Genomic DNA, 11,365 nt, shown 5'->3' with positions numbered 1-11,365 from the left:
TGGAGTGGACATTGCTGTGTGTTCCTATAGGGTGGACAGTGCTGTGTGTTCCTATAGGGTGGACATTGCTGTGTGCTCCCACAGGGTGGATAGTGCTCTGTGTTCCTATGGAGTAGACATTGCTGTGTGTTCCCATAGGGTGGACAGTGCCATGTTCCCATGGAGTGGACATTGCTGTGTGTTCCTACAGGGTGGACGGTGCTGTGTGTTCCTAAAGGGTGGATAGTGCTATGTGTTCCTATAGGGTGGACATTGCTGTGTGTTCCTATAGGGTGGACATTGCTGTGTGCTCCCACAGGGTGGACAGTGCTGTGTGTTCCCATAGGGTGGATAGTGCTCTGTGTTCCTATGGAGTAGACATTGCTGTGTGTTCCCATAGGGTGGACAGTGCCATGTTCCCATGGAGTGGACATTGCTGTGTGTTCCTACAGGGTGGACGGTGCTGTGTGTTCCTAAAGGGTGGATAGTGCTATGTGTTCCTATAGGGTGGACATTGCTGTGTGTTGCTATAGGGTGGACAGTGCGGGCAGGTGGTCGCTGCGAGCGTTTGAGGGGTTTGTTTCAATCACGCCCCTGTTAAATTCTGCATCATTGTTGCCCACAGAACCGTGTTCTCCGTCTCAGTTCACTTGCAAAGGAGGCAGAGGGAGAGAAAGAAAATGTCAGCTTAACCATCTCAGTGCCCGAGGTGAAACTCACTCCAGGACTGACTCGACTCATTTTAAACTTCAAATTTCTCAAACTGTTTAAAACATCCTTCCCCACCCAAAGTATTTTTTTTAGAAACTGCCTCGAAAATTGTAACCTCTGATGATTTCTCACAACCTTTCCCCCTCCCAGTGTCCCTGCAGATAATAGGAATCAAATGGAATTAAGTGAGTTTTTTTCCCTGCTTTTGAAAGGGGCGCGGATTTGGAAGACACGTCACCAGCTGAAACAGACTCTCACTTTCTCTCGCTTTGCTGCCTCTTTCTATTTGCAATTTTGTTTTGGGGAGGTGGGGGCGGAGATGTGTTGGATTTGTAAGAAGGAGTTGTGAGGGGAAAGCAGCCCCCTCCCGACCCCCATCATCTACACCACCTTCCAAAACAAAAAAAAAACCCACACAAGTTGCAAGTTCTTCTCCAGTGTTAGAAGGACAGAGTTGTGGGGGGTGTCGGTGTGTCCCCTGTGTGAAGGATGCATTGGTGGCTGTGGTCCGCAGCGTTTCGACCAGACTCGATTCGACTTCACAGCCGTGGACATGGAACACCTCGGCCACTTCACCCCACAGGACTGACAGAGCAATCGGATCGATTCTAATCGACTCGTTTGAGATTCAGGACTCCGAGGAAGCTCCACGCTAAAGCGAGTCTGTATTTTCTATCTGATATACACATCCAAAAGCCAAGCCTCGTTTGCTGTTAGAACAACTCCCAGACGGTAAGAATTAATGTGTGTGTGTTATTTTAATAATACATAAACACACGTGAACTAGCTGAGTGCCTGTCTGCCCTATCCCTTAATGATACTGAAAACTGATAACTTTATGAATAAGGGATGACTGCATTAATTTAATTGCGTTTTCCTTTTTGAAAAAAAAACTACACGGGGTTGTTACAAAGGACATTAATACTTGTATAGTCGTGGGATGGAACGTCTCAATATATGAGCGCTTTTTAATGGTTCTGCATTATACATTATCCCAGCTCTGGGTCACATAGTCTATACAGTATTCCCATTTTATAAACCTCACGGATCCTGCTGTCTCACGACAGCTCTCTCCCTTCCCCAACCTCTCTTTAATTTTTTTAAAACTGTAAAGCTCATCTATGATACATATTCTTTCTAAAACTCTCCCAACTTAAATGAGAACGAGAAAGTATCTCATGTACAGCGAATTTGTCTTAATCACATCAAACCTATTTTCCCAGCAAAAATGCAGAAATTTTGAAATAATATTGGTTAAAATCTAGTTTGAAAATTTTATTAATGAAGACTTAATAATGGGAGTGGGTAACTATTTGTCTTTAACCACTGGTCAATAGTTTTTTTTCTTCCCCATCCCCCTCCATTTAACTATTGAAAAAAAACAAAAAAAAATCCTGCTATTTGATGTTCCCCCCTTTTAAGTTGCTTGATTCTGAAACTGATCCCTGGCGGAGTCACGAGTTATAAAGATTTTATAGCGAAACGTGAGTCGGCCTGTCATTCCCCTTCCCAAGCTCAGTTTGAGAGACTCCCACCTTTTGTAGGGACACCGTTCCTGTTCAGAAAGACTGTGTCTGTTGGAAACATGCACTGGAAACGGAGGCTACCATTCCTTACACCTCCCAGGGATGTTATGAAGGAAAAGTTACTTTGAGAGAGAGCGAGGTCAGTTCGTCGCCCGTTCCTTCAGTCAAACAAGACTCAGGTACAGCCAGGCACTTTGTAAGGTTGTACCAAACGCGGTTTTTAAAAATGGATTCTTAAATTTGTGGGTTGTTCCCAGTGTTCGCTGAAATGTAGCTTTTCATCTGGTAGCAGGCAACAGTTTGCTGTTTACAGATGTCTCGGGGTTGGTCTAAATGCTTTCACCTTTTAATTGCATCGTTTCTGGGAGGCATGGAGCAGTGTTGTGTGTGAAGGAGCCTCTCCTCCCTCCTGAGCTTTCTGGACGAAAGCTGTAGAAGCGCCTTTGGGACTCTGCTGTTCAGCACCTGCTTACCCAGGGTCTCACGCTTTGGATGTGTCCCCTCTGATGTCTCAGTTAGAATGTGTGGATCCAAACGCTGCCTGGTTTTGCACAAGGTATGGTTTGCAATTTCTCCCTCTCTCTTGTCTGTCTCTGTTTCTCAAGACTGTGAAAACGTGCAGGCCAGTTAAGTGAGCAGCAGCCATCCTCAGTTTGTGAGATGGACTGAGTTCTGGGGCAGTTTGAAAAAAAATTACACACAAGTGATAGCGGCGTTTAATGGACTGAGAACAAAAAATGCTGGAGATCGCACCCATAGATGCTGCCTGACTCGCTGTGATCTCCAACATTTTTTGTTTTCAGTTCAGATTCCAGGATCGGCAGTAATTTGCTCCTACAAGAGTTTCAGTAGGATTTGCACAGCTCTTGGGCTGCCCTAGGTGTGGTTCTAAGGAGAAAAGAACATTCTGGATGGGGTTAAATCTGCTTCAGAGTTTGCCCTCAACCTTTCTGCCTGTCTGTGTCCCAGACTGCAAGCAAAGGAACTTGCATCTACATAGTGCCTTTTGTGGCCTCAGGACTACCCAATGAGCTTTGCAGCCAATGAAGGGCTTACTTTTGAAGCAGAGTTGGCAGTTTGCAATGCAGGAAGCACAGCCATCAGTTTGTGCACCGCAAGGTCCCACATTATGTTTTCATGAGCAGAAGGTCTGTTGTCTCTAATGACGCAGGTTACACACCCCAGCTTTCATTTGCTCTTTCAAATAGTGCCGCAGGTTCGTTTAAGTCCAGCGGAGAGAGTTAGCCCCTCATCCAGACCAAAGTGCCTCTGACAATGCAGCACTCCTGCAGCGCTGCACCGGAAGGTCTGCCTGTGCTATGGGTTCAAGCCTTTAGCTTCATTCTGCCTGTGTTTGGTGCAGAACTCTAGGTCAAGCAGTGTTCATTGCTGGTCAGGGAGCTTTGCTTTCTGACTGTGCTTTTAGAAAGCCACCCCCCCAGCTACTGATTGGTAAAAACTGTTGGTGCGATATTATTTTATTTTAAAGCAGTTTGGGGACTTTTCATGGCAGGATTTCAGTTTGGAAAAGCTGCCATTTGGTCTCCTGATATATCAAGCTGCTTACCCACAGGGAAATTTTATCCTAATAATGGGCCACTTCTAATGAGGTGCACGTTAAGCAGCATCAGAACATTGAGTTGGAATTGCATTCCCACAGGCAATGAGACACGAGAAGCTTTGAGATCCCACATTGGTTAAGGGGTCATGACTTGTGGAGTTTATGCTTCCTCCAATTTGGACAGAGTTGAATGAGCTGTGTACTGTCCGGTGATTGAAGAGAGAACATGCTGCCTCCTTTGTGAGCTGCTGATAGACCACTATCAAAACCCAGGCACCGCAAGGTCCAACAGAACGGCAGTGCAATTGAGTGGATTATTTTATTATCTTTTCGAAGCTTATTTTGCAGGATGTGGGCATTGCCAGCATTTTGTCACCCATCCCTAATTCCCCTCGAGTTGAGTGGCTCGCTCAACTTTTTCAGAGGGCAGTTCAGAGACACCTACGTTGCTGTGGGTCTGGACTCACATGTAGGCCAGACCAGGTAAGGACTGCGGATTTCCTTCCCCAAAGGACATGAATGAACCAGATGGATTTTTTAGTAACCGTCAATGATGGTTATCATGGTCACAATTACTGAGATTAGCTTCCAATTCCAGATGTAATAATGGAATTGAATTCCACCAGCTACAGCAATGGATTTGAATTTGTTACCTGTCCACTGGTTGAGCAGGGTATTATTTTCAGTGGGGCTCATGAGATTCCCCAATATTTTTAGTAAAAATATTCTCAACAACTTCTAGTCTCCTCTTCCACTTCCTTCCTCAAAGCATTGGGTTGGTTCAAGGTAGCTGCTTCCTCCCATCCCATTGGTAACCATGACAACCATCATCAGTTATAAAAACCCATCTGGTTTACTTTCGCTCTTTTAAGGAGCAAAATCTTCAGTCCTTGCATGGTTTCACCCGTGTGTTTATCCAAACCCACAACAATGCAGTTATCCCATAGCTCTCCTCTGAAATAGCCCCCTGTATCATTCAATTCATGGGCACTTAGGAATGGACACGCAGCCCCACCTCCCACAAAAGAATAAAAAAAGTTCCCTGGAATGTCGGAGGCTGAGGGGGTGACCTTATAGAGGTTTATAAAATCATGTAGGGTGAATAGCCCTGAGGTGGGGGGAGTTCATAATGAGAGGGCATAGGTTTAAGGTGAGAGGAGAAAGATATAAAAGGGACCTATGGGGCAACTTTTTCCGCAGAGGGTGGTGCGTGTACAGAATGAGCTGCCAGGGGAAGTGGTGGAGGCTGGTACAATTGCAACATTTAAAAGGCATCTGGATGGGTGCATGAATAGGAAGGGTTTAGAGGGATATGGACCAAATGCAGGCAAATGGAACTAGATTAATTTAGGATATCTGGTGGGCATGGAAAGTTGATTCCTTCAATACACACTATTCAGTAGGAATTATCAGATAGCAATTAGAGAAACCAAGCCTGACTGATTTGCCATGTCTCTAATTGATGGGTGTTAAGTGTGATTTACACACATTGTCTACATTAACTTGTTCTGAGATGTTATTACACACCTCTAGAGAAGTTGGGCTTTGAACCTGGGTCAGAGGTAGAGTCATTACCACTGCACCAAACGAACCTGCCTCACATCTGTTTCCTATCCTGCTTCAGCTCAGATCTGTCATAGAGATGTACAGCATGGAAACAGACCATCCAATCCAACTCATCCATGCCAACCAGATGTCCTAAATTAACCCACTCCCATTTGCCAGCATTTGGCCCATATCCCTGTAAACCCTTCCTATTCATATACCCATCCAGATGCCTTTTAAATGTTGTAATTGTACCAGCCTCCACCACTTCCCCTGGCAGCTCATTCCATACATACACCACCCACTGCATAAAAAAGTGCCCCTTAAGTCCCATATAAATCTTCCCCTCTCACCTTGAACCTGTGCCCTCTAAATTTGGACTCCCCCACCCTGGGGGAAGACCTTCGCTATTCACCCTATCCATGCCCCTCACGATTCTATAAGGTCACCCCTCAGACTCTGATACTCCAGGGAAAATATTCAGTCTATTCCCAAACTATTCAGTCTCTCCCTATAGCTCGAATCTTCCAACATTCTTGTAAATATTTTCTGAACGATTTCAAGTTTAACCTCTTTCCCATAGCAGGGAGACCAGAACTGAACACAGTATTCCAAAAGTGGCCTAACCAATCTCCTGTACAGCTGCGCCATGACATCCCAACTCCTATACTCCATGCACTGAGCAATGAAGGCAATTCAGCCCAATCCTGGAGTTGAATCTAAGATCTGTAAGTCCACATGGCTTTGTCCCACAGTGCAGGAGTGGCACAGCTCATAGCTTGTATGGTGTCCCCTGAACCAATCTACCTAACCTGCACATTTTTGGATTGTGGGAGGGCACCCACACAGACACAGGGACAATGTGCAAACTCCACACAGTCACCCGAGGTTGGAATCAAACCCAAGTCCCTGGCGCTGTGAGGCAGTAGTGCTAGCCGCTGAGCCACTGCGCTACTCAAGTAAATAATGACAAAGACATGAAACAGTAATAGCTTGAGCCATTTGAACAGTAGTAAGTGGAATGATGTGGCACACATTGGGTTCATGAAGAAGAGACTTTATATGAGATCATCTTCCATAGGAGTACTACACGGTTAGAAATGCTGTCCCCTCATTTAGAAATGTTAACTGAAGCCACACCTGACCTTTTGCAGCTTGTGAAAGATCCCATGGCCATTGTTTTTGAAGTTGGATATAGCAGTTTTCTCTCGGCCCATGCAGACTGATTGAGCTGTTCCCTCAGTGCTGTTTGTGGGAGCTTGCTGTGTACAAATTGGCTGCCTCGTTCTCTCTAATCCAACACCACACTTTGAAAATATTTCATTGGCTGGAGAACACCCTGTAACAATGAAAGGCAAGATATATACATAAATCCTTATTTCAGTCCAAGAATATTTATAGCTAGTACTTGGGTTAGAAAAATTAGGTTTATGACGGGCTTGGTGAATCCACTCAGAACTTCATTCATAACCACATTAACCACTCTGATACTTGCTTGTGTTGTGACATATAAGTTGTATGAGTGGGAATATTATGTTGTTCAAATGTTGTGGTTACAATTATAAGATAACTGCTTTAAAACACTTCATTGGTATAGTGCCATCAACAAGTTTAATAATCCCTTACCGAAGGCGAAGGTCATGCTCAGGTCCTGTAGTATCGAACTTTGTCAGCCCTGGGGATTAAGTCGCTTTATGAGAGAACGAGGTCCAGTTTCAATAGAATACTGGGCCTTTGATGGATAATTTGTAAGGAGGAGTTGCACAAATTTTGTATGCATTCCTTTGCCTGTAAGACTTTGAAAGTTAATCTGACTGAGGAGTTGAAGAAAGATGCAACAGGTGGATACAGAGAAACGATTTCCTCTGAGTCATACAATCCCCACAGTTGTGGAAGCTGGCCATTTGGCCTATCGAGTCCACACTTACCCCCCAGAAAGCATTCCACCCAGACCCACTCCCACACCCTATCCCCTGTAACTTGGCATTCCCCATAGCTAATCTGCCTAGCCTGCACATCCCTGGACACTATGGGCAATTTAGCATGGCCAATTCACCCTAACCTGCACATCTTTTGGACTGTGGGAGAAATCAGAGCACCCAGAGGAAACCCACACAGACATGGGGAGAATGAACAAATTCCTCACAGACAGTTGCCTGAGGATAGAATCGAACCCAGGTCACCTGGTGCTGTGAGGCAGCAGTGCTAACCATGAGAAAGTCCAGAACTGAGATGGGCGGGTAGAGGGTCTGTGAAGGTGGGGAGAGGTTTTGGTTGGAGGGTGCGGGGGGAGTCAAGGGGTGAAAGGAGCCACAACCTTAGAACGAGCTAAAATCAGGAAGAGTACTTCCACAGATTGGGGCAGTGAAAATCTGCAACTCTCTCCCAAAAAGGCTAGGTGTTGAGGATGAAGTGAAACTTTAAAGATGGAAGTTTTTGTTGAGTTGAGGATGTGGATGAAGGGGAGTAAATAGGCCTGAGATATAGATCAGACATGCTCCAATTGGCAGAACAGGGTTGAAAGGTGGAACTCCCGTGGAGGTTACATTTTTGGTTTAGCAAACGCATTGTCTCATCCTTTCACTACGGCTTGATTTAGTTTGTCATGCATGTGACAATTGATATATGAACATGCAAAGCAGGAGGGCAATTTGACCCCTCCAGCCTGTTTCTCCATTCAGTACAATCATGGCTGATCTCATCTCAATCTCATCCACTTCCCTGCCTACTCCTCAATACACTTTGAGTGCCTTGTTGGTCAAGAATCTATTTACCTCCACCTTAAAAGTATTCAACCACCCCAACGTCACTGCTCCCTGGGGAAGGGAGTTATAAAGACTCTCAGTCCCCAACAGAAAATAATTCTCTTTATCCTCGTATGTAAATGGAAGACCCATTATTTTAAACTTCCCTAGTTCCCACCTCTCCCCAAAAGGAGAATCGCCCCCAAATCATCCTTGTGGTCTGTTTTCATGCAAAGTTCCCCTGGCCTCATGGTGAATCAGTGACTGGTACCTGGAGTAATACAGAGCCAGAGCAGTGAAGGAACAAAAACGGAAATAAAATCTGGAATAACTGCGGAAATCAGATACAAAAACAGAAGTTGCTGGAAAAGCTCAGCCGGTCTGGCAGCGTCAGTGGAGATAAAAATAGAGTTAACGTTTTGAGTCCTTCTTCAGAAAGTGAGTTTCCCCAGCAATGTATGTTTTAGTTTCAGATTTCCAGCATCTGCACTTTGTTCTTTTATCAGGAAGGTGCCAGGCCCCAATCCCAGTTTCTGTTCCCTGCGTCTGTGCTGATTTAATTGGACTTTTAGCTGCTGGAGTGGGGCACAGTTCCCCTCCATGTCCTGAGGCTGCATGTTGTGGCTCAGCTGTGAGTGTTTCTGCTCTTGATCATGTCTAAATTGCCCTAAAATGTCTGGTTGCAATAACAACAACAACTAGCATTTATATAGCCCTTTTAGTACAGCAGAACAAATGCGCCGTGGTGGTGGAATGTTCCGATTCATTCAAGGAATCGAGTTGCTGTGGTAACATGCATATTGTACCTGCATGTTGCAGCATGGTGCCTCGGATACTCATAGAGTCATCAAGATATACAGCACAGAAACAGACCCTTTCATTCGTGTAGAAGCTTGAAAGTTACCTCCATCATATGGCTGACCAGAAAACTCACCCACTCTTACTGCCTGCCATAAGTATTTGAAGGTTAATACTTAACCAGTTTGGCCACATTATTGCTACGCCTTCCTTGACCATCACATCCTAGTGTGGGAGTTGAACATGGATTTTCTAGTTCAGAAGTAGGGAACACGCCTTACTAGACTGCGGAATCATCAAAGTAAGTGTGCAATCAAACTTAGAATCCCTACAGTGTGGAAGCTGGCCATTCAGCCCATTGAGTCCACACTGACCTTCCAAACAGCATCCAACCCAGACTCACCACAACCCTGTAACCCTGCACTTCCCATAGCTAATCCACCTAGCCTGGACACTATGGGCAATTTAGCCCATTTCCACTTAACATGTACACACCTTTGGACTGTGGGAGGAAACTAGAGCACCCAGAGTAACCCACACAGACACAGGGAGAATGTGCAAACTCCACACAGACTGTCGCTGAAGAGTGGAATTGAGCCCAGGTCCCTGGCACTATGAGACAGCTGAGCCACTTATGATGTTAGGGCCCAGTGGCTGAAGAGCTCAGTCAATGTGGGTAGATTTTAAGGAGCATTGTCAAAGAAAGATAGAGAGATTTAGGGAGGGAAGTCCAGAGTTTGGACCAAGTAGCTGAAAACCACTGGTGGAGGAAGTTGAAACTGGAGTTGCTCAAGAGGCCAGGAATGCAGGGATTTCCTGAGAGTTACAGAGCTCGAGGAGATAACCGAGAAAAGAAAAGGGACAAATGCTCATGGAGAGAATGGGAAGGCATCCATTGTCATAAAGACACCAGCTATTGATATCAAAAATATGGAATTGGGGTATTTTCACCATTTAAAAAGTACTTCTCCATCTGGACCCCAATAGTTTTTTGAAGGGACATGAAAAATTGTGAATGCCTTATCCAAAGATTGGCAGTGAAAACATCCAAAGGCTTGCATTAGTATAGCACCCTTTCCAGTCTCAAAACATGCGTCTGAGACAATTAAGTACTTTTGAAGACTGGTCACTGTCATGATGTGTAACACACAGCAGCCAATTTGCAGATAACAAGCTTCCATTAACTGTAATGAAATAATGACCAGATAATCTCTTAAAGATGTTAGATGACTGTTAGCTTTGAACTCTGCTGCTTTGAAATCATGCGTGAGTAAAGAGGACATAGTTGCAACACTCTATCTGAAAGACAATTTCTCTGACAGTGCAGTGCTCCCTCGTGCTGCACAGGCTGCATCAGCTTCAATATTTACTCTCGGGCTGTGGAATAGATCTTGAATCCTTTGAATCAGAAGCAAGACAGTGGTGAACACAAATGGTCTGGAAAACACAACTGTGTTCTCTAAAGATTCAAAGCTTCTCGATTATGACTCCATTTTCAGAAAACAAAGAACTGGGGCTGCTGGAAATCTGAAATGAAAACAGCACTCAGCACGTCTGGCAGCATCTCGGGAAAGAGAAACAGAGCTAATGTTTTGGACCTGAAAAGTTAACTCTGCTTTCTGAGAACTGCTGAGTCTCTCCAGCAATTGCTGGTTTTGCTTTGTGACTCATTAATGGCTGCATTGAGAATTTTATGATTGGATTTGGTTTATTAATTTCACGTGTACCTAGGCACAGTGAAAAGTTTTGTTTTATGTGCAGTATAAGCAGATAATGACACACAAAGGAAGTAGGGTGATTGAACAGAATGAGGAATACAAAGGTACAGTTGCAGAGAAGGTGCACAAAAAGCAAAATCGACATTAGATTTGAAGTTTTGTGAAGTTCATTCAGAAGTCTAATAACAATGGGAAGAAGTTATTCTTGAATCTGTTGGTCCCTGTGTTTAAGCTTTTGTATCTTATGCCTGATGGAAGACGTTGGAAGAGGTTATAACCGGGGTGTGGGGGCCTTTCTGAGGTAGTTAGAATTTTTACACCTTAGAAATTATCAAAACAGTGGCGACAATTTCATGTTGAAATTCTTTGACCCATCTAGCTTGGGTATCGGTTGTTCCCAATAGTGTATCTCCATTAACTCTAAATCCCATCACAGAAAGATGCCATTCGGCCCCTCAATTTAATTAGGTCATGGCTGATCTGCAGCTTAACAGCATTGACCTACCTTAGTTCTGTGACTCCTGCTATCCTTTGGTCATCTCACTTGATGGAAGCGGAGAATTATCAAAGAATTAAGATTTAATTGGTTATTAGTTTGGAGGCCACCAAAGTAGCATGTGTTGTGATTTTATGTTTGAGCTTTACTTCTAACAGATTTATTTGAAAATTTTTAATCTCTCACTGTTAGTTTTATTTCTCACTGAGCTCTAGTTTTATCTGGGAACAGCGCAATCCTCAGGAACAGGGTTAAAGTAAATCTGAAACTAAAACTGGAAATCTTCA

General features: G+C 44.3%; 1 protein-coding gene across 3 annotated transcripts in view; it reads left to right on the top strand.

The window, feature by feature from the left end:
- The first annotated feature begins 963 nt into the window (after positions 1-963).
- LOC122542172 (neurotrophin-4-like) overlaps positions 964-11,365 on the top strand; it is a 70,108-nt gene continuing 59,706 nt past the window's right edge. The window contains exons 1-2 of one of the 3 annotated variants that reach the window (XM_043679603.2): positions 964-1,422; positions 2,506-2,772. In XM_043679603.2, coding sequence (XP_043535538.1) covers positions 2,737-2,772 — 36 coding nt within the window. In that variant the 5' untranslated portion in view covers positions 964-1,422; positions 2,506-2,736. Of the gene's footprint in view, positions 1,423-2,270; positions 2,396-2,505; positions 2,773-11,365 lie in introns of those variants that run through there. The other 2 variants (XM_043679608.2, XM_087978088.1) reach the window with 2 other exon arrangements.

The sequence above is a fragment of the Chiloscyllium plagiosum genome, unplaced genomic scaffold (genome assembly GCF_037043375.1).
Source record: "Chiloscyllium plagiosum isolate Xiang-an unplaced genomic scaffold, Cpla_swu_hap1 HiC_scaffold_33, whole genome shotgun sequence".
Classification (NCBI taxonomy): domain Eukaryota; kingdom Metazoa; phylum Chordata; class Chondrichthyes; order Orectolobiformes; family Hemiscylliidae; genus Chiloscyllium; species Chiloscyllium plagiosum.
This window is presented reverse-complemented; position numbering and strand designations above follow the sequence as displayed.